At 46.9% G+C, this 23840-nt stretch overlaps 1 protein-coding gene across 1 annotated transcript in view; it reads left to right on the top strand.

Annotated features, from left to right (window-relative positions):
* The first annotated feature begins 578 nt into the window (after window positions 1–578).
* LOC134034203 (uncharacterized) overlaps window positions 579–23840 on the top strand; it is a 72656-nt gene continuing 49394 nt past the window's right edge. Inside the window, 21 exon segments of the mRNA XM_062478595.1 lie at window positions 579–712; window positions 872–1028; window positions 1605–1694; window positions 3117–3291; window positions 3451–3581; window positions 3737–3888; window positions 4153–4308; window positions 6089–6122; window positions 6124–6269; window positions 6796–6883; window positions 7208–7330; window positions 7889–7981; window positions 8133–8339; window positions 8966–9060; window positions 9495–9637; window positions 9888–10043; window positions 10158–10209; window positions 10704–10811; window positions 10955–11074; window positions 18018–18031; window positions 18034–18350. Coding sequence (XP_062334579.1) covers window positions 585–712; window positions 872–1028; window positions 1605–1694; window positions 3117–3291; window positions 3451–3581; window positions 3737–3888; window positions 4153–4308; window positions 6089–6122; window positions 6124–6269; window positions 6796–6883; window positions 7208–7330; window positions 7889–7981; window positions 8133–8339; window positions 8966–9060; window positions 9495–9637; window positions 9888–10043; window positions 10158–10209; window positions 10704–10811; window positions 10955–11074; window positions 18018–18031; window positions 18034–18350 — 2685 coding nt within the window. The 5' untranslated portion in view covers window positions 579–584.

Here is a 23840-nt window from a genome sequence, read left to right as displayed (position 1 = left end):
TTAGCCTGTGTTCTGCTCCTCTCTCTCACCAACCGTCTCTGGAGGAGGGGATCCCTCTCTGAATTGCTCCTCCCAAGGTTTCTTCCATTTTTTCTCCTGTTGGGAGTTTTTCCTTGTCTTCCTTGAGGGTATAGGTTGGTTGAGGGGCAGTTCTATGGGCGTATGTGAAGCCCTCTGTGACATGCTTGCGTGTAAAAAGGGCTATACAAATACATTTGATTTGATTAATACACACTGATACACACTGATACACACACACGAACACAGTCACCCTATCACTGACACTTTTGAGAAGAGCAGATGCATACAACATGTGAGGGGGTGTATTGACAAGAAACATGGTTCAGAGACCTATCAGGTATCCGGGCAGGACAGAGAGAGTCTTCCCTCAGGCAGCTGTTGACTCAACACAACATTGTTGTTTGGACCCTCAGCCGGCTCAGAGACTCGTCTCTTCCGGTTCAACCAGTCCAACCATTTGCCAAGGTCAAACGTCAAGGAAGATGCTCCCATTGATGTTTGTGTTTGTTTCTGTGTGGATGTGTGTGTGTGTGTCTGTGTGTGTGTGTATCAGGGTGTTGAAGATGGCAGTGTGGATCCAGGCCCAGCAGCTCCAGGGTGATGCGCTGCACCAGATGCAGTCCCTTTACGGACAGCACTTCCCCATCGAGGTGCGCCACTACTTGTCCCAGTGGATCGAGGGGCAGCTATGGTGAGTGAGCGATTAGCCCTCACAGCGTTCACCACTTAACTCTTCCTGTCACATGGACTCAGCTGTGGGGGGGGGGTGCTCCATGTGTTTGTGTACTTTGCGAGCGCATGCCTCCATGGCTAGGAGGAGTTGTCAACACCGTGTGGTTTGACCCTTCAGGGACACCATAGACCTGGAGAACCCCCAGGAGGAGTTCAAGGCCAAGCGTCTGCTGGACAGTCTCATCCAGGAGCTGCAGAACAAGGCCGAGCACCAGGTGGGCGAGGACGGCTTCCTGCTCAAGATCAAGCTCGGCCACTACGCCAGCCAGCTCAAGGTGAGAGAGCCGTGGGCCCCGACATCGCTTTCACAAGCCTCCAGACTGTCTTAGGCTGGTTAAACACTCTGCGCCAGGTCACTGTGCTTGAGCAACCAGCCGTTGTTGGTATTTATGACTAAGCTCTCCTCTCAGGGATGTTTGTATTGGCTGCAGGGCAGAGTAGCCAGGCATATGCTTCCATTTCCTTCATTTCTTAACCCTACACTTGGGGGGTTTTGCCTTTGGTTCACTACAGTGGTGGGCACCTTGGTTCATGGGCGTCAAGTGTGTGTACAAATACGTTTGTGCGTGCTCGTGCGTTCGGAAGTGCGTGTGCGCGCGAGTGCTGTGCGTGTGTGCGTGCGTAGTCCACCGTAAGTGAAAGATGTCCTTGGAATCTCATAACAAGCCAGTGGAGATGTGACTCATTATTTGAGCGTAATGGAGAAGCAGAGCCCATGAGTGGGCTCGCACTGTTGGCCTGCTGTGTGATCTCTGGAAATTGATCAGTCTTGTGTGCAGGGTTGTTTTTGTCAGTCAGCGGCTAACACGGCTAACACGGCTAACACGGCACATGCGGGCCTTGTCTTTCAGAGCACGTATGACCGCTGTCCTCTGGAGCTGGTCCGATGCATCAAGCACATCCTCTACACAGAGCAGAGGCTGGTCAGAGAGGCCACCAATGTAAGTGTCCGTCACACGCCCGTACGCACACACACACACACACACACGCACATGTGAAGACTATCGGGTGGAACACCCGATAGTCTTCAGACAGGACTTCCCTGTCCTGTCAGGGACAGACAGGACACAAGCGTGGTGACTCCAGAGGGTTGAGACGGCAACTTCCATTTAATGATTGTTCTGGATGCATACACATGCAAAGTTAAAGTTAATTTTAAAGGTCAGTCTTGTGATATTAGTCTAACATGGCATTGGTCAAGAAAATACTGGAACAAATTGTCCTGGCTCCTGACTGTCTGCTGACCGGTTTAGGAACATAATAACTGATATCCTTTCTCAGTTCCTCTGTAAGAACTTAAACACAAGGAGGCTCTGTCCATCTTGCACACCATAAAATAAACAACAAGGCCCCTGTACTGGTTGCATGTTGATATTGGAAATGAATGTAATACTTGTAGAGAAGATTAATTGTACCATACTAATGTAAAGGGCCTGACTGTTACACAGAGTGTGTGTGTTGTGTGGTTGGACAGTACTGGAAATGCCATTATACAATCATAGAAATATTACTACATAGTCTGTCACCAACATCTTAAATGTGTAGCATGGTGAAGCTGCAACAAAAGTACCAGCACAGGATAATACCCGAGCGAAGGTACAGTGCATGATGTGTGAGGTACTAGCATAAAATAGCCAATTATATGACATTATGGAAATCTGAGCTTTTGGGGAATGCTTTTATTGCAGATTCTCTGTCATCATAGGTAGTTTTGTTTGTATATTTTGTTAGAAAAACAGACGGTATCTATACCCTCACAAAGACCCACCTACTTACATTGTGAGACAAATGTGAGACCATACACATAGCTAATCTGAGACCTTCATGTCTCACCACTGGCCCAGCCTCAACGAAACTCTGAATGTACCTATCATCCGTGTGTGAGAGAAGACGTCAGGAGAGCTCCTGTTATAACATGCGCTAGGTTATCAAACCATAAACCCAGTGGTCCATAAAACATCTGACTATCAATAGGGCACTGGCATGGATTGATTTATCCTGTATCGCAGGACTGCACATTGGGACTGATTACATTCCAGTCTGTTTACTCTGGATATCGCCACAGCAGTATCCTCCCATGCTGTGGGCACCCGCAATAAGCAAATACATTTTTCTCAGTCCTTTATTGTCCTGGCCGTACTCTTTAGGAGGTTTCAGGGAAATACACGTCCCATTGTTGGGCCGACTGAAGTTTACAGTCAGGTGTGTGTGTGTGTGTGTGTGTGTGGGGGGGGGGGGTCTTCTTTTAATTGTGCAAAATGAGACAATTTTTAATACTATCATTGATGGGCAATACACTATGAGATGGAGTCCGCATATCTTACAAGTCGACCTCACGTCTCTCGTCTGGCTCTGATTGGCAGTCGAGCTCGCCAGTGGGCGGGACGATGGACAGCATGTCCCAGAAGTACCAGCAGATCAACCAGGCCTTCGAGGAGCTGCGTCTCCTGAGCCAGGACACGGAGAACGACCTGCGCAAGCTGCAGCACAACCAGGAGTACTTCATCATCCAGTACCAGGAGAGCCTCCGCATACAAGGTACGCTCCACAACCTCGGCCTCCCTCGGCCGTGTGTGTGTGTGTGTGGTATGTTAGCACAGGTGCGGGAGGGAGATTTACCATCTTTCCTGGTGTTTTTCTCCCCTCCTCCTCCTCATCCCTCGCTCCCTGTCCCCCTGTCCCCCTGTCCCCCCTCAGCCCAGCTCACCAGCCTAGCCACACTGCCCCCTGCTGACAGGCAGCTGCGGGAGCCCAGCCTGCTGAGCAAGAGGGCCACTGTTGAGACCTGGCTCACCCGGGAGGCGAACACACTACAGAAATACAGACTGGTACACCTTCCCCGTCCAGCACAAGACACACACGCGCACCTACATTTAAGATTACAGCACAGGCGCGTTTACACCGTGTGTGTGTGTGTGTGTGTGTGTGCGTGCGTGCGCTTATACGTGTGTGTGCTTGTGTGTGTGTGTGTGTGTGTGTACAGGACCTAGCAGAGAAACACCAGAAGACGTTGCACCTCCTGAGAAAACAGCAGACCATCATCGTAGACGACGAACTGATCCAGTGGAAGAGACGGCAGCAGCTGGCCGGCAACGGTGGCCCTGCTGAGGGCGGTCTGGACATCCTCCAGTCCTGGTGAGGACTCAGGTCACACACGCTGCACACACTTGACCCCACTCTACACCCCCACAGGTCAGAGGGCAAAGGTTAGCCACGCTCTCAGTGGACACTGTTAGCATTACCAGTGGTCAGATTTATGACTTGTTTACTCAATACTTCACTCAGAACTCAGAACACAGGCATATTTCATCTGCTCGCTTTTGAATAAACATATTCTTACCTCAGTATGCTCATACCGGTATTACTGTAAAGATTTATCTGTGTGTGTTTGTGTCCCAGGTGTGAGAAGCTAGCAGAGACTATCTGGCAGAACAGGCAGCAGATTCGACGGGCTGAGCACCTCAGACAGCAGTTGCCCATCCCAGGCCCCATCGAAGACCTCCTGAACGAGCTCAACAGCACCATCACAGATATCATCTCAGCGTTGGTCACTAGGTGTGTGGATCGACCCGTTCTTGTCTCGCCCATCTGCCTCTCTCTGCCTTCAGGCACGTTGATTCTTGCCCTGTGTCACAGTGTGCAGAGGCAGCATTGTTGCAGTGTGTACTGTACAGCATTTAAAGTTTATTTACCACATTTCATAACCAGCCTGAGGCATTATGCAACCTCTGCAGAGAACTTACACAAGTTTGAGTCTTGTGTGGTAAACAGATCAGATATACATGACTCCTATTTACGAAACAACATTATCTAAGTGGTTGCTCTAATATTGAATGACTCAGTGATGGGTCACCCAGGTGTGTTAATGTGACTAGGATGAGCCCCCAGAAGCACAATGTTCATAAAAGTAGGACGTGTTTGCGTGTGTCAGTATCTGCGTTATGTGTATTAGCAGGTGTGTGTGTGTGTGTTTGTTCCTGTGTGTGTGAACATGTGTGTCTGTCGGTGCGCGTGTGTGTGTTTTGTACCACAAAACACACAAGGCTGGCCAGCCTTCGCAGAGCGAAGGCTGGCTGAACCCCTCCCCCTTCCCCATCCCCGCCCTGCTCCCCGACCCCCGCTGGTCTTGGCCCGCGAGCAGACCAGCATAGCGGGGCTTACAGAACCCATCGACCCCTGGACCGGAAGATCAGAGGTCCAGAGAGAGAGAGAGAGAGAGAGAGAGAGAGAGAGAGAGAGAGAGAGAGAGAGAGAGAGAGAGAGAGAGAGAGAGAGAGAGAGAGAGAGAGAGAGAGAGAGAGAGAGAGAGAGAGAGAGAGAGAGAGAGAGAGAGAGAGAGAGAGAGAGAGAGAGAGAGAGAGGAGAGAGAGAGAGAGAGAGAGAGAGAGAGAGAGAGAGAGAGAGTGAGAGAGAGAGAGAGAGAGAACTATGACAGATGAGAGACGAGGAGAGACAAAGAGTCTACAGTCTGCCGGCGAGATGAGCATGGAGTCACATGGGGTCACGGCGGCATTGAGAACACGAGTCGTCGTTGCCCGGAAGCTCTCTTGGCCTAGGCAGACGACCGCAACGCCTCGCCGCGGAACAAGGAGCTCTCCTAGCGCTCCAGCGTCCCTGTCTCTTCTCCAGCACTGGGGTCCCTGCTGACCCCATAATGCACCCAGAACATGTCCCTGTCACGGCGATGTCCGTCGGCCCACAGACAGAGAGCGTGAACGGTGGAGCACTGTGACTTTCAAATGCCAAACATGAGGGTTTCCTCTCATTTATCTCCCCTTATGCCCCCCAGATGAGCCACTTCCTCTCCATTTCCCGAAACCCTAGTGGGCCGCTAAAAAGGGGAGGGGTTAGGGGTTGGTGTCTCATCACTGCTTGCTGAATGTACACAGCCCTGTTGTCTCTCAGGTGTCGTCTGGGACTGTGTTCTATCTCTCTGTCTGTTTCCATCTGTGTGTCGTCGCTCTATTTCACTCTTTCTTTCTCTCTCTCTCCTCTCCCCACCTCTCTCTCTCTCCTCTCCCCACCTCTTTCGCTCTATCTCCTCTCCCCACCTCTTTCTCTCTCTCTCCTCTCCCCACCTCTCTCTCCTCTCCTCTCCCCACCTCTTTCGCTCTATCTCCTCTCCCCACCTCTTTCTCTCTCTCTCCTCTCCCACCTCTTTCGCTCTCTCTCTCTCTCTCTCTCTCTCTCTCTCTCTCTCTCACGCTGAGTGCTTTTGTGTTTCCGTCTGTGAAAGAAAGACGTATGTCAACTGTAACGTTCAATTAGCCGTAGTGTGTTGCTAGGATTCCTAGTGGTTTACGCTGACCTTGTCGCCTTCTCCTTTTCCCTTCAGCACCTTCATCATTGAGAAGCAGCCTCCACAGGTTTCTAAAGACCCAGACCAAGTTTGCCGCGACAGTGCGCCTCCTAGTGGGGGGGAAGCTGAATGTGCACATGAACCCTCCACAGGTCAAGGCCACCATCATTAGCGAACAGCAAGCCAAGGCCCTTCTCAAGAACGAGAACACTCGCAAGTGAGTTCACACAGCATTATTATTATACATCCGCATTAACATAATTCGCTTAGATAGGTTATTTTCACTCTCCAACTCTGATATTACAGAGGAACTGACAGAAAAGTTATATAGCATTTCTGCTGTTTCTCTTTCATGCCACGTTTTAAATCGTCTTTTTTTTTACATGGATCATATAAATGGCAGCAAACCTAAATAATGTCTTTCAAGTCGGTCTTTGCTCTAAATACCTATCCTTCCTTTGCATGCCTACCTTGTGTGATTATAGTAAGGATAGGGTATTGTCAGATACCCAAAGAAATCTTAGGACTACTGTTCAGTAAACTATTTCCTAAATGTTCTCAAGGTTAGAAGGCTAGGTATTGAACCTGTATCCTCCAATCATCTCTGTAATTTGTGGCATCGGCCCCCTGCTTTGGTAACAGCAACAAAAGCTCTGAAAGCTATTGTAACGCTCCTCTCCCTCCTCCCTATCCTCTTTCTCCTCCTCCTTCGCCTCCCTCTCTTCCTCCCTTCCCTCTCTCAGTGACAGCAGTGGTGAGATCCTCAACAACAACTGTGTGATGGAGTATCACCAGACCACAGGAACTCTCAGCGCCCACTTCAGGAACATGGTGAGGATGGGTCATCTAGGTAGAGGGCTGGAGGCTGAGGGTTAGGGCTGTTGTTTATGTGAGAGCTTAAGGTACTGTAACTACCCAGAGAAGCCCTGGAGATTCTGAAGAACACATACATACGGTGGAGTAGGTTGCACAATGCTCACTCCATAGATTTCCCTGGTCCCTTAAGATTCTTCGTGGATAATTTAGGATGTCATCTCTGTGTACCTCGACGCGAATGCGCGAGAGTCGTGCATTTGAGACGAGAGCCCGACAGCTTCGAGTGAACGGGAAGGCGTGTTTACACTGCGTGAGCCTCTTCTCCCCTCTTTCATTCAGTCTTTGAAGCGGATCAAACGTTCGGACAGGCGAGGGGCGGAGTCGGTGACGGAGGAGAAGTTCACCATTCTGTTTGAATCCCAGTTCAGCGTTGGGGGAAATGAGCTGGTTTTTCAGGTTAAGGTAAGAATGGAGGTGTGGAAACGCAGCCAGAGAAAAAAGAGAGAGAGAGAGATAGAGAGAGAGACCAACAGGATGAATAAGCAGAGCTAAACATAGACTCCAGGAACATAAAGCAGGCAGGTAGATAAACAGAAACTGCAGGTGTCTATTCTGGCTAACGTCTTTCTTATAGTCAGGAGTCAGTGGAGTCTATTATCATTCAGATAACATGTCCTTAGACAAACACCTCTACACACTGTCTTCATCACACCCACTCACAGATAGTCCAACCCCACCCTCCAATCATAGAACTTCTTACATTTACATTAAGTCGCTCTTATCCAGAACGACTTACAGTAAGTACAGGGACATTCCCCCCGAGGCAAGGCAACGTCATTTTTGGGGAATGACGGGGAATCGAACCGGCAACCTTCTGATTACTAGCCCGATTCCCTAACCGCTCAGCCACCTGACTCCCTTACTTCTTAATGAGTTTCGAGGCCAAGCAGAACCACTAATGTGTTTTTTCCCTGGGGATGTGTGGGTTTAGACCAATGTGTGTTGTTGTTTTTCTGTTAGACATTATCACTTCCTGTGGTGGTCATAGTCCATGGTAGTCAAGACAACAACGCCACAGCGACCGTGCTTTGGGATAACGCTTTTGCCGAGCCGGTATGTTGATTATTTTCCAAAACATGTTAATTAAGCTTGTGTACATGTATGTACGTATGGGCTATCTGGCTTTGTTAGCGATGTTTACTCTTTGGTGTGTGCAATATTGTATCGCTCTATGGGTCCTTAGCTATCCTGAATGTCCTCCCAGGGTCGGGTGCCCTTCTTAGTGCCTGATAAAGTGATGTGGCCCCAGCTATGTGAGGCCCTCAACATGAAATACAAGGCTGAGGTGCAGAGCACTCGAGGGCTCTCTGAGGAAAACCTGGTCTTCCTGGCCCAGAAGGCCTTCAGCAGCTCCAGCATCAACCCTGAAGATTACCGCAACATGACCATGTCCTGGTCCCAGTTTAACAGGGTGAGCCCGGCAACCACTGACCGAGGGATCGGGGTAGGGTTGGGTCATGGTTTTTGATCTGAAAGTTTTTTGTGATCTATAATTTAGATGGATGCAGGCTTGCCACTGCATGCAAGGTTAGCCTGGTTGTTATACTTGCAGGGTCAAAGAGTGATGGTCACCACTGAACATTTAAACCTCCATTAGAGAGCAAGATAGAGAGTGCAAGGAGAGGAAGAGATTCTTCTTTTTGATAGCGAAGCCCTCAGTTGCTCTTAATGAGCCTGTTTGTTCAGAGAGGCAGCACTAATCCAGCTCGAGGCCTCATTGGCTCCCTTTAACCAACCAATGACGACAGAAAGCACACACACATTCACATCATATTCACCCCAGACCATCCAGTTTCATCAGTGAAAGGCCTTGGATACAGAAACATACAATACAATTTGATGCATCACAATACCCCTCCCCTATACACACACTTAAGGTACACATACACACATACACAAGACCACTCCTGAATACACTGCTGTGGTGAGATCCTGGATCCTGATTGTTTGATTGTATGCAGCATGTATACAGTGTAAATTAAGGTTGAGGAAAGGAACATACAGTATAAGAAGTCCTGTAAACCTTCCCCCATACAGGAGAGCTTGCCTAGCAGGAACTTCACATTCTGGCAGTGGTTTGACGGGGTCATGGAGTTAACTAAAAAACATCTCAAGCCCCACTGGAATGATGGGTAAGAAAAAAAATCTTTGTTCAAGTCTATGTTCTTATTTTTCCCTTTTGAAAATGACATGACTCGTTGTCAGGTTTTAGTCGATAGTGTAGCGGAACTGGAACAGAAAGAGAGTATAACAGAATTTAATAGCCTTTAGTTTTTGTGATTGACAGCTGGGTAGCCGTACGGCTTGTTGGAAGAGTGCACACAATGGTAGAAGTGAATGAGTTTCCTTCCAGTTAATCTCTTTTCCCGTTAATGGCTCAGATCAGGCCGCTTCATCAACTCCAACGACTCGGCCCTCTCTAACAAGTACATGTGACTTAACCATAGCAACGGCAAGTTGCTGAGATGTACCCGTAGCAACCATAAGTCAGGAGAGCAGAAAAAGAGCAGTACTGCCGATGTACGAGGACATCTCTTGAACCCCTCTCTCTGGCTCTGGTCCTTAGGGCCATTCTGGGCTTTGTGAACAAGCAGCAGGCCCAGGATATGCTGATGTCCAAACCCAATGGCACCTTCCTGCTGCGCTTCAGTGACTCTGAGATAGGAGGAATCACCATAGCTTGGGTGGCTGAAAACCCTAACAAAGCAGGTACGGACATAATCCCCATTCAGTACCACAATCACATTCGAGTTTAATGCTAGCGTCAGCCTGTAGATTGTGTTTTGTTATGTTTCCCTGGAGAATTCTGGCACAGCACAAAAACAGAAAGAAAATCCATCAGAGACAGTGGTTGTGCACTCAACGTCTCTCTATTTTTCCATCAAAATTAGGCATTCTAAACGCAGCGGTTTCAGTGTGTGTTTACGCGTGTGTGTTTCCACTCTCTTCTCCATTCCAGGGGAGAGGATGGTGTGGAATCTCATGCCCTACACAACCAAAGACTTCTCCATTCGTTCTCTGGCTGACCGCATCAGTGACCTCAACCACCTGCTGTTCCTCTACCCCGACAAAGCCAAGGACGACGTCTTCTCCAAATACTACACCCCGCCTCTCTGTATGCATGCCCAGTGCTTCTACAAACAAACTCCAATGAATTGTTTTCCTTCACGTACAGGACTTGTAGTGACACCCAATATCGGTCTCACAAGCCACCTTGTCTCTCTTACAGCAAAAGCAGTTGACGGATACGTCAAACCTCAGATCAAACAAGTGGTACCAGAGTGAGTGCTTGTCTCTCCTCCTGTGTCCATTTCTCACTTTGTCCTTCCTTCCTCTCTCCACCCTCCCTCTTTTTCTCTCTCTCCCCCCCCCCCCCTCTCTCTCTCTCTCTCTCTCTCTCTCGCTCTCTCTCTCTCTCTCTCTCTCTCTCTCTCTCTCTCTCTCTCTCACTGTGGCAACAGTTAAAGTTAATTACCAAACAATGGTTCCTGAATACAGATCAACCATTAGGCATTCTCTATCGGGGCCAATTAGAGTCTTCAGGCGTTCTGCCTGCTCAGCCCTCTCTCTCCTTTCATCACAGTAGTTAAGGTTGTTAGTGAGCCGGCCTCTGTCCCCGCTGTGCTCCTCCTCTCCCTCCTCTGCTCCACTTAGCCACCCAGGGGTGAGGAGCAGGAGAGAGAAGTCGCTGAGGCCGGCTTTGGGAAGGCTCAGAAGGTTTGGTCTGTTTGTCACTGCTTTGGTAACCGCTGACGACGGTGCTCCTCTGTCCCAGGTTCACCACAGCCAATCCCGACCCAGCTGGAAACCCCACCTACATGGATCACGGGGCCTCTCCCGTTCCTGCTAGTCACCCTCAACACTATGGAATTTACCCACCTATGTAAGGCACTGCATTTTATTGGGAATGTGTGTGTGTGTGTGTGTGTGTCTGAGTGAGTGACAGACACACAGATGATTTGGTGTATAGAAAATGTGTGTTGTCTGCCATTTTGGGTGACTCCTCTTTTCTCCATAATGGACCAGGAGTGACTCCATGCTGGATGCGGAGGGGGATTTTGATCTTGATGACACCATGGATGTGGCGAGGCACGTGGAGGAGTTGCTTAGAAGGCCAATGGAGAGCCAATGGAGTGGCCAACAGTCGTGACCTTCAACCTCCAACCCCTGACCCCTCCAAATGAAAACCCCTTTTGACATTTCTCATAGTTTAATTCCATTAATTTACAATTTTATTTGAAATAGCTATAATGTGAAATGTTCATAATGAATTTTTTGTTTTGTTTGTTGTGTTTTTTTTCCCTCTCATTTCGTGCAAGCATGCAAGTGCATGTCATTTACTTTTTTTCGTTTGTCTCTGTATGTACTGTATTTGTAAAATTGATTAACTATAATGCAAAGAAAACACCATGTTACAGTATTGTGGGAAAGGAAGAAAAAGAAATATCATAGAAATCATGCATCTATTTTCATTGCTGCATGAAATTGTAACAATTTTGATGAGCAAGCTCAACAACCTGAAGAGAAATGTGTGAACGAAGTCAATATAATAGTAAAAAAAAAAAAAAGTGTTCGGTTTTATGCTTTCCTGTTTATCAATGATTACTTTTCAAATTGAACCTGCCGAAGAAAACTTGTAATAGAAGGGTTAGTCCATGTACACTAAACTGCACACATATTCGCTCTCTTATCACTATTCGCTACACAACCTGACCATTTGTGAGACACGTGTTTAACCTACATGTGCTCTGGTCAGTACCAGCTTAGACGTATGACACGAACCTCTCCCATTACACACAGGGCTATTTGTGTTCAACTGTTTGCACATGGAAAGGCAAACGCAAACACAAGCATGTAACCACCCTTCCTACCTGTAAGCCCCCAGCCTCACTGACCCCTTCCTACCCGTGGACCTCCATCCCTGTTGGTTCCCCACCGGTTCATGTCTGTACCAGCAATGCTACCTCTTCTAACTACTGTATCTGGTGTTTCAAGCACAACAGCAATGCACTCAGTGTCAACGTCAAACGTCAAACGCTTTATTGTGGAAAGCCTTTGCCGTTCATCTCTTAGTATTGTCCCTGTTGGGAGTGTTGGTGTTTGTACGTGTAACAAGCTCTCAGAGGCCTTCGCTAAAAGGCTGAGGGGAACCTGCACCTAGATCAGTGTGCTCAGTCAGTGCTTGGTCCCTGTTGTGATGCTCTGGTTCTTTAAAACAATTCTATGCAGATGCAGGTATGTCCATGGGTTGTGCTGTTCCTGTCTGGTTATCTGTCTGCTTGTGTCTTGAACTGCCTCTAATTGGTCACTGTTACTAAACCTGCATGTGCACGTCTGTGTCAATGTTTATAACAGCATGAGGCATAAGCTGACATCTTTGGACAGATAGGTAAGATGTGAAGAATATAAACAGACTCCATTGTCCAGAGGCTTAATGCGTCCAACACTCGCTGAAGAAAAGCTATGGATCCACGTGTGACAATGTTGCTTTGAATCTGTGTTTGTTCTTTGTATTGTGTGTACACACAGGGTAACTGAGCATGTTCTGTTCAACCCAAGTGTAACCCCGCCCTTGTAGCCCCCACCCACGCAGGTGACTCTCTCTCTCTCACACACACACACAAACACACACACCCAAACAGACATTGAGCCATTGGACAACTTTCCACCACATCAACAGCTCCTCCCAGCACCTCCCCTCACAAGCTTTGCCCTCTCAGGAACAAATCACTATTCTTAATGTACATCGAGGTAACAAAAGACAAATAGAGAATGGTCTATCTATATAGTACATCATATATCAATTTATTTTCTCTACCATAATTCTATTTTAGTATGGTGTTTTTCAGCGGCACGCTCCTCTTGAATGTATGCATGCATTACAGTACCTGTGAAAGCCATACTGCAAACGAAGAATCTGAAGACATTTTCTAATGTGCTTCGTGTTTGTCCAAGAGACTTTATTTAAAGCATTCGTTACGTTTCTATTTAGTCAACAACCAATTTTCTTTATATTTCTTGATTGCTGATGTTGAGCTACATGGAGACATTTCTTGTGATATATTTTTTAACATTATTCACATAATTTCAAACTTGGATCTTTGTTTTATAGTGGTCTATGTACTTGCTATAGATGGCGGTGTGTTATGTTCAGTGTATGGTCAGTGTATGTTTGTGGTTTGGTTTTAGCACTTAGAAGAGAAAGAACTGTTGAAATGGAAATAAAGTTTTATTAATAATTTGAACCATACCATAAAAGTGAAAAACTATTTAAATACATTTTATGGTTTGCTCACTCTTCATCATGCATCTGTGTTCCAAGTAAAGAGCAGCCAAAAGACCCACATTTCACATAAGTGGCTTGGTGAATCATGGCCATCTCTTCTGTAAGGCGAGGAGAATGTTTTGTAATCTGCTGTCCCTGAAGCAAATCCGTGACCTGTGGGTTCCCCTCCGGCATAAAACACATGCTCTGTTATTTTCAGGTCAAGGAACTGGTTTTAAGAAAAAATATGAATGCTTCAAGTACACACACTTAGTTAGGCACAGCCATGGTATTTGTACATGGTTGTACATTTACATCAAAGACCATGTTATTATGTTAACTCTTTCCTGTCCTTGTGCCTGAGGGGTTTGTTACACTATAGTCCAAATTCTCAAGCAACCAACTCAGGTCTGCCCCCTAGTGGCTCTCAACCTGTATGTCAGACATAAAAATATTGTTGTCTTCGGTGATGAAGTGATAATAGAATGCAATTAACCCATGAATGCATTGAAATCAGCTTAGATTTGGTCCCTGTTTCTTTCAAAGCTGTTATGTCTGTCAATCACAATCAATAGTTTTGATAAACATATGAACTACATTTACCCTTCAAACATAACTAATTACTGCTGCTAATTAAAAAGGCCACAAAGTCACATTTACGCTATTCTTGTTTTTGTTTTTTCAAAGATTGGTCACTTCTTTGGGTCAGTGTTAGACTGTTGCCAGGATACAACACTGTTCATGGTTGCCTAGATACTGTTCATTGGTCTGCTAGAGGTTTGCACGGGTAGACATTTTTTTAAATACATTTTAATGCAACATGAAAGAAAGAATAAGGCATTTATAGAATCACAAAGTAAAACGTCACTTAGCACTCAACAGCTTTGTAAAATAAAAAAAATACATACAATGCAAAAGCATACCACGAAACGCATTTGTATAGATTAGCAAGCATGTTATCTTCCATTAGACTGTCTTACATGGTGACAATCTTTTGAGGAAGTTGGCGCTCTCAGCCTGTGTCCTAGAAACCTGTGGTGTACAACACACTCGGAGAGGTACTGGGGTGTACAGAAAGTGTCTTTCTAAAGATCCCTAAACACTACATTTCTATCATACTCGTAGGGTTAATGTATGGTTTTGGTAGACTATTTGAAACAAATAATAGTATATAAGAATTGTGTACACGATTTTTAATTGGTAGGCAATGCTTTAAAATGTTAGGTACTGTTGTGTCATGAGATGACACACAACCAACTGCAATGTCTACTTGTGACAACTAGATGTCAGACCTTAACAAGATTATATTTTTAGGAACCGCATTTGACGTACAGTGAGTGTGAATGAATAGATGAATAAACTACAAGAAGCCTGCCAGTCAGACGGTAGGATAATTAGCAATTATTGTAACTCAATGGAAAGCATAGTGATCTGAGAGTCTGAAGATGGCATTTTCTCACAGAATGAACTTGCCCAGATCCTCACCATGTGTATCGTGCCCCACATGAGGCCATCCTGTGAACAGTAAAGCAAAAAGTCAGGTCATAGGTCAGATGGCTGAGCGGTTAGGGAGTCGGGCTATTAATCAGAAGGTTGCCAGTTCGATTCCCGGCGCTATTAATCAGAAGGTTGCCGGTTCGATTTCCGGCTGTGCAAAATGACGTTGTGTCCTTGGGCAAGACATAAAGCAAAGGGCGTGACATCTAACACACAGCAGTACTGTTTCAGATGGGTGCAGAGTTTCTGAGTTTTTCAGGGTAGTTACACGATCATTTGCATTTCGCTTCTCGGTGACGGGGACTTCTGAGAATGACAACCCATTGGAAAGGTGACCAGGGTGGTTTCTGTTCCCTCTTTAGGGTCATGTGAGTGAGATGCAGGAAGTGTGCCGTGTTGGATGAGAGCGCCTTCAGAGTACCATGCTGTGAAGAGTGGGAGGGGGGTTCTCTCCACACTTCCCCTAAACAAGCCTCATCACAAGAACACTCTGTCAGACACATGGCAACAGGGGCGGTTCTACACGGGGGCCCTGGCCCCCCCTCAGCTGACTGAATAAAACATTAAAACAACTTTTTTTATTCTTTTTTTTGTACATGTTTTTCTTCTTCTAGTAGTCATCATGAAATGAGGAAGGGACATTGCAGCCTTTTTTGCCCCAGTAAATAAAAAAGTTAGAGAAACATATCAAAGTATTGAGAGAGCTGAGGAGATGGAAGAGGGAGAAGCCAGAGCCTTTTGTATGATTTTAATGTAAAGCAAAATTAAAGTATAGTAATGATTAAATATCATTTGTTTCCATTTTTTAATGTGCCCCTCTGATTAAACACTGACCCCCCCCCCCCCCCTTGGCCCCCCCAGTAAAATGTGTCTAGAACCGCCACTGCACGGAAACCACAAAACCATACAGGAGGACTGTTTCCAAATGTTTACACGAGAACGATGGCCTATGTCGAGCCGTTTTTGGAACGCCGTTCTAATCGACTCCATCGTGAATTGAAACATCACCCACACACTTCCACCATGTAAGGCGTCACATGAACAACAGCATGGGTGTGTGGGCTGAGGAGGACCCTTCCTGACACTTTCGGAGGTCATGTGATCATGACGCTCTGACCCCCCCGCTGGTCTGGATGAGTGACCTCTGCAACCTCTTGAATGAAATGACTTGGCATAAAAAAAAACCTAGATCTTTCTCTTCTTGGGGTCATGGGATCATGGGTTTTGATGAAGAAAAAAATCTTCCTTCAATTCTTCCTTCAATATAATTCCCCCTGGAGGGGTAAACTCCAGCCTGGCAGGGGAGGGGGGAGGAGGAGGAGGGGGGGAGGTGGAGGAGGGTTAGGAAGTCACTGATGGCCACCCTCCTATCTGCCTGTGGGGCCACACAGGGGGAGCGAACAGGAGAGACGAACCCTGGCGCACATCCTGTCACAGGAAGCAACAACCAACCTCAATGGAAAACAAAGGGTGCGCATCGCTGTGAAAGGAGCACAGAAACCGAGTCGAAAAACGCTGAGGCTGCTTTTCCCTTTCAATTCTGCCTTTCTCTTTCATGCTCTCACTCTGCTTTTCAGGTCTCTCTTTGTCCCCTGCCATCTCTCATTGACATTTCTGTCTCCTGTGAGGGGTTCAATCCTCCCTGTCTCCTCGTCTGTGATGTCTTTGTGCAGAAGAGCGCTGCGCTGCATATTTGTGGGGACACTGAAGAGAGGCGTCTTGAACTGGGCTCCCTGTGTTGCATCATGGGGACTTAGACGAGCTCCTATAGTGAGTCTCAGTACGAGGGCTCCTCTGTGTGGTGCCGGCCTGTATTTGAGTTGGAGGCCGTGGCGTCAAAGGTTTTTAACATTAAAGTCAGGCAGCAGGGCTAGAAGACACGGAGGCTTTAAAAGCAGAACTTTAGCTAAATTATTTCTGAAGATGCATAATATATGACCCGAAGAGTGAGAGAGAGAGAGAGAGAGAGAGAGAGAGAGAGAGAGAGAGAGAGAGAGAGAGAGAGAGAGAGAGAGAGAGGAGCGAGGGAGGGAAAAACCGACAGAGAGACAGACAGACCGACAGACAGACAGAGAGACAAACAGACAGACACGCGGAGAGACAGACAGACAGAGAGAGAGACAGACAGAGAGATAGACAGAGAGACAGACACACAGAGAGACAGACAGAGAGACAGACAGACAGAGAGACAGACAGACACACGCGGAGAGACGGCTGGTCAGAGACCAAGAAAGAAAAAGAAAGGAGGAGAGAAATAGAGAGCTAGAGCGAGAGACAGAGGGAAAGACAGACGTATAGGGAGAATTAGAGCAAAGAGTCTGCCTCTGTCTAAACCCAGACTGTGAGGGCCCCACTCACACACACATTTGACTTACTTCTTAGTCTGATCAAGTTTACTCTTTGTAGTCTGTATAAATCCATAGTGTGTGTGTGTGTGTGTGTCCATGTTTTCTGGGGCTCAAGCACGGGTACTGTAGTAATACTCAGGAGCCACTCTGGCTTCTTTCTGGGAGCCTCACTCAGGGGGTTACTACCGTTTCCACCAGAGGGCACACACGTGGGGCTTGTCTCTGCCAGACTGCCAAAAAAAAAAAATCAGTTTACAACATGATATGATGATGACAATAGGCTACACGTTTACGGCATAATTTCATCCTAAATTTGAAATCATGAAATCCATTTGGCCTCTCTCTCTCTGTCTCTCTTTCTGTGTGTGCGTGTGTGTAAGTGTGTGTGTGTTTGTGCACGCGCGTGAAAACAATTTCAATGCGCGCGCACAGCCTATTTGTGTATGTGGAAGGGTGAGCGGCCGACAGTCACACACCAGAGCAATTGTAAATAGCTGCATCCCGCTGATGCACGTGGGGAAAAAGCTCTGTTGTTCTGAATTCTCTTCAGCAAATAGGAAAAGTAGACAGACCGGGAAACGCGCACCGATTCATCTCCACAATGCATAGCAAACCAACGCACAGCCTCGGCGCAGATACAAAACCATTTGAGAACGAAATGAGTGTAGGCAAATAGAAGCCCTATTGGCGCATTGTGTATTAGCCTTCAGACGCGGTGTCTTTCAAAACGCAGGCAGCAAGCTAATCACACCGGATCACATACGGCGTACCATCTGCTCATCACGATCGAGCGACAAGAAAGAGTTTGATCAAGCTGACTGTTTTGGCTGTCCAGACCCTCCAGGTACGGTGGACTACTCTTCGACGGTGGACTGATGACCCTACTGGTATTAGGCATGTCCACAAGCGAGTAGGCGAAACTCTCAAATGTGTCCTCTAATTTGAGACAATGGCTCATTGCGTTTTGTTGAATGTCTTGCTGTAACATCCGCGGATGATGGCAGGGGTACACGCATCTGAAGCTGTGTCGGGACATTTTTTAGATCCTACCATTACCGCCTTGCCGGCACAGGGCGCGACAAATATAACGGGTCTGAACAATGAAGCCGCCGTGCTGCCTCCAACTGGCACCCGGGCGTACCTGGACGTTTCAGCGGCTGCTTTGGCTGCTTCGCACCCATTGTATGGGGCCGAAGGAGTTTACACCAACGGAAGGTACAGAGAGCACAGTAGTCCAAGAATCGGCAGTGGCAGCCGCGATAATTCAGCCGAGCGGAGTCACGGTGGAAGCACACCTTGTGGCATTATGAAGGTTGGTTTCTTGTCCTTTAAGCTGCTGTTCTCGTGTGTGTAAATGCTTGAAGGTGCCATCCTTGAGCCTTATTAGCCAGTAATAACCCCAAAAGAACAGTCTTTGGCTGACACGAACAATCAATCCATATAGCATCTTGATGTAAAGGACATTTCACAATCAATCACAGCTTTTACACACACAACCACAAACAGCAATGGATGACTAAATGCTCAGCGTGTGACACCTTAAGGTCCACACATACTCTTTCAAAAGCTGCTAAAAGGTTCCCAGAACTGCTGTCCTGCAAGTGAGGGACAACATGGCACGTTTTGGATTGCCTGAAGAACATGTCTTTCCATGCATGTTCCTGTCATTGGGTCTTCAAATTGTTTTAGTTAGAATAGCACATGGAACCTTTTTCAAAAGTCCTCACAAACATCTCTATTGAAAGTATCTTAGTGGTGAATTAAAGAAAAGGGTTGACATTGAGGAGATATTGAGGAGAACTGTTCAGCCAGTGATGCCTGGCTGTGTATATCCCCCTGCTGCTGAAGGCTGCTTTCAGCAGGATGTCAAGCCGCATCAGGAGGCCCTTCATGGAGCTTCAAGCAGCGGAGGAGGGCCCAGTGGAGAGTGGCGTTTTATCGTGTGGCACCCAGTTTGCTTAGCAACTGCCACTGAAACGTGGTGTAATTCTATCTATTTCCTGCATTACTGAATTCCATGAGGATGTGTGGGCGAATACACACGCCACCAGTTCTCCACTTAGATGTGGGAGTCAGGTGGCTGAGCGGTGAGGGAGTCGGGCTAGTAATCTGAAGGTTGCCAGTTCGATTCCCATCTGTGCCAAATGACGTTGTGTCCTTGGGCAAGGCACTTCACCCTACTTGCTTCGGGGGGAATGTCCCTGTACTTGCTGTAAGTCGCTCTGGATAAGAGCGTCTGCTAAAATTACTAAATGTAAATGATCCACTGAGGTGTTGGGGAATCCTTAGAAGAGAGACAAGTCCCCTCTGTTGCAGCTTCTCATCCCCAGGGTCCTCTATGCTGTTGGTTGAATAACAAAGCGGTGCTTTTAGTAAATCTCATGGGGTGTCATTTTTAAGGCTATAACTGCTGCAATTCACTGCTTGTTCATAAGAGAAACATGACGGGAATGCAAAGTTGATCGTGTTGGAAAGAGCCTGATGTTGACTCAGAAGGACTAGTCAGATGGCAGCTAATTGTCCGTATGAAGAATGATATTAATGTTCCGGAAAGTTCAGCTTTGATTTTGGGGGTCAACCACTTGAATGCCGGAGCGTGAAATTCCAGTTGACAATTCATTTGAGGTTACGTGAGTGTGACTCTCACAGAGTTGCGTGTGATAACCCAATTAGATAACCCCCATGCCCTTTTTGAACACAGCATTGACATCTTCTAGCCTCTCTTTTTTTAGAGCCATGTTCTATTTCTAACCATGCCTATGTGTTCCTAACATTTTGTAGCTCGGACATTTGGATTCTGAACATCCCTAACTCCTCGCGCATGCTCAGGGTAAAACTAGCATCACTGATGTTTTCATCTGTGGTTTTGAGATACATTCAGTCATTTTTTTTGTCATTTAGCAGACGCTCTTATCCAGAGCGCTAAGATACGCTTACCATGTGCTTCTCGCTCTCTCTAGTATGCTCTTATTAAAGCTACACACAACATTGGTAAAGTAGTGATTTTTGAGTGGTTCTTAATACAAGAATGTCGGTCATTCATTTAATTTGAATGGAGCGTACACAACATGGTGAGCTCGGCGAGAAGACATGATGGAAATCTGGGTCAGATAGCCTGTACTGGTTCATTTCTGGTTCTATAGCTTAAACACTCACATATTGGCACATACCGTGTAAAACAAAAGAGGCGCAGGGGGAAGGTTGGCTAAGGAGCAATTATAGAGCTGTACTCATTAACTCATTTACTGGGTTTTGTGTAGGCGTAGTCTTGTGAGATGTGATGCCAGTGATGCAGCGAGACTGTTTCCATCTCACCAAGCAGACCCTGTCTCCTTCCACCCCTCCACCACTCCACCACCATCCCACCGAGGTGACAGCCTCATAGCAGGGAGTCTCTAAAGTGGCCAGGGGGTGCTATGCATTGCAGCTGGGTTATGTAAGCCTGGCTGGAGACAGCAACAGGCTCCATACTGCCTGCCAGAGGGGAAATACACTGACAGCCAGCAACAACAAAAAAATACAGGACTTATTTCTTCCAAACTTATGTTGTAAGTATTGACCTCTTTCACAGCGTAGAGAAATATTTATCTACGTTCCTCCCTCTGTCTTGCTATCTCGTTTGTTTTCCTCTTGCACAGAGTGTCCTTGCCCTCTAGAGCAAATGCAAGGCAAGTATTTATTTATTTCCTTTCAAATGAACATTGTGACATGACAAATGCAATTATGGGGAGATCGGAAAGGGATGCCCTATGATTTCCCCAGCCCCCTCACCCTTCACCTCAGTGGCAGGATCACAGTTCATCCTGTCATTCATTAACTCCTCTGACCTCTTCCCTCTAAAACGGACCCAGTATGTTCCACCTCATTTGAACTGTCGTTAGAGATTTCATTTGGTTGCGGGTTAGTTAGTAGCCTTTAGATACTCCCCGCCCCCCTGCCAGTTGGTTTTTCTAACATGAATAAGATAGATTGAGGGAGTTTTCTGTTACTGTTTGCGAGAGGGTATTGTATAGGAGGAAACATCCTATTCCTATTAAAGAATATTGCGACTGTTATGTTTTTGTGCAGTAGAAGGGGTTCTGTCCAGAGGTCGTTTACTTTCTTATTTGTATCTAGGTCACATCTAAATCTAGGAAGGCTTGCATTCAATTATCATTATGCTAGGTTATGTTTTTCAGGACCCGAAAACTCCATTGAAACTGAAACGGTAATTTGAGTAGTGATTTCGAAAGCCCGTGTCTCAAAACATCCTCTGGCTAAGCTGACGTAGCCATCCGAAATATACCGTGTCATTTTCACAGCTCATATCTCTGTTCATAATAATGGAGTTTCAATCCCCCATGGACACTTCAGTAACACATCCCTCCTCCTTCCAGCCCAACCCACCTATTGCCCCTGCTAGGGGATAGGAATGCCCCCTACCATCTCCAGTACACGACACCCTTACACCTAACCCAATTGTCTCTGAGATGATGGTCAGATATGTTGATCCTGACTCCTCCTCTGTTGCCTGGGGCCACGGTGGAATTATTCCTCAAATGTAAGGACGGCTGGGATCCCACGCTGGGATTTGACTGATCCCCCCATCTAGTACAGGTTTATTTGAGGACAATTCTGATCACATCTGTGATGCAGACACAGCAGATTTCTAGTCAAATGAATGGTCTCAACTGGGTAAGGGAGGGGGGGGGGGACTTAGAACTTAGACTTAGTGACTGAGGAGGAATTATTATGGTGGTTGATTTTATGAAACTGACTGTACAGCTTCCGGCCGGGCACGTTGCCTGTGAATAGGAAGGGGGGTTTAGGAGGAGAGAGGACGAGATGGAGAACAGGAAAATAAACAGTGATGGCTGTGGGTATTGACACGAAGCTGCTTGGAGCCTCGCGGCTGTTTTGCTCTAAGCCGCCATCTGAGATACAGACTTTACTTGGAGACGTAGTTGCCAGCTAAAATGATGAGGTCACACACAGAAACCAGTGGCTCTCATCTTAGTCAGTACTGTCTCACTGGGCCATACAGGCACCCAGGCACACGCATATTTGTTATATAGACTTTCGAAAGCATCTTTCAAAGTCTTTGAATGCAGATACTTCAGGGCCCTGCTATCAAAGAACCTTTTCTAGGTTTGTATTCCCCTCAGGCTGTGTGTGTGTGGGCAGGAGGTCCGCGGAGCAGAACCCATCCTACAGTGTCCAGGCAGGTCGAGAAGGCCCCGTGCTCGTGTTACACGAGGGGCTCTCCTGACTCCTAATCCTCCACTTCTCTCTGTTTCCTCTCAGGATAATGACTTATACTAAGCAAACAGGAACCTCAATCAGCCAGGTGTGAAATTGGGCCCCGGATAAAGACAGACTTTTCAACTGAGGAGAATTCATTTAATTGGACACTGTGTGTGTGTATATGTGGGGTGGGTTGGGGGGGGGGGGGGGGTTGATCGCTACTTTTGATGCTCCGTAGAAGGTACCAGATGATGCTGGGTCCTTGGGTCAGTCTACCTAAGGAACATCTCTCTCTGCTCTGTGGCTCTGAAGAGGTGGTCCAACAGAGGGAATGCTGAAACAGAGCTCCACGCTGCTTCCTTCAGAGTCATTCACAGGCCAATCTCCCAACACTGAGGTTAATTGCTACTCTTGTGCCATTTAGGCTTGCTTAAGACGTATGAGTAATATTCAGATGAGCCTGTCTGTGCATTCCCTGGGGTCGTCCGGGCTACGAAGGGGATGGCTTGATAGGATCGTGTGACACAGTCTGTGTTAACAGCACGGCCGGTAAATGGTCTGACCGTTCTGTGCATGTCTGGGTCTGGATATCGCCCGAAAAGCGACATAAAAAGCGATATATAAATATGCCTCCCCCATTCCATCTATCCGTCTGGAAGGGGGAACCGAGAGACGGCTGCACACAGTTCCAGACACGGGAGGATTTACTTCCCGTCTGTAGCCCTCTGCCCCTCCCTCTCTTCCCTTGTCTGGGGCCTTGAGTTTCAAATCCTCCACTAAGCTGTCATGGGAGGAAGTCTGAGGGCAGGTTGGAGGTAATCCGACTGACGGGCCCGGGACAATAAGAAGGCACTGACTCCAGGTTGCTCCAGGTTGCTCCAGGTTGCTCCAGGCTTTCATTCACCTCAGCCTAATTGAAAGGAGAAGAAATGGCAGTGGGAGATAGGTCCAGGGGAGTCTCCTGAACAGCTCGTCTGTTTGACCTGGTGGCTGTAGATGTTTGCATGTCCACAGACATGCTGTTCTCTCTCGTCTGACCCCGCCCACTGCTGCCCTGTCCCTCTGCTGGACCCAGTCCTTTACCGGAACCTTCTCTGCTGTATCACAAGAAACGTAAGTGAAGAAAGGGGGGAGATTGATTGGAAGGAGAGGAGTGGGGATTAAGCTGACATAGGAAGTGATGTCATCAACAGCTTGTAGATGCTGGTTGAGTCACATGACTTTTGTCATCAACTGGAGTGTTGTGGCAGCTAGCCACTCAAATACAGAAGAAGGAAATGAACCCTGGTGAACCTTGTATGAAAGACTCCGTAGTACTAGTCAGATGGAAGCTAATTCTCCGTATGAAGAATTACATACATTTTCAGGAAAGTTCAGCTTTGATTTTAGGGGTCAACTACTTGAATGCCAGGCGTGAAATGCCAGTAGCCAAATAGTAATAAATTAACCCTGGTGAACTCATATGAAAGACACAAATGTATTCTGAAATGAGAATTTAGCAGATTTGTTCTTTTATGCTAGTAAAATGAGCAAAATCTGATCTAATAAAAACAAACATTGTTCAACTATAATGTTGGAA

This window comes from Osmerus eperlanus, chromosome 2, assembly GCF_963692335.1.
Source record: "Osmerus eperlanus chromosome 2, fOsmEpe2.1, whole genome shotgun sequence".
NCBI classification, from domain to species: domain Eukaryota; kingdom Metazoa; phylum Chordata; class Actinopteri; order Osmeriformes; family Osmeridae; genus Osmerus; species Osmerus eperlanus.
The sequence above is the reverse complement of the archived record's forward strand: the minus strand, read 5'-3'. Positions and strand labels throughout refer to the sequence as shown.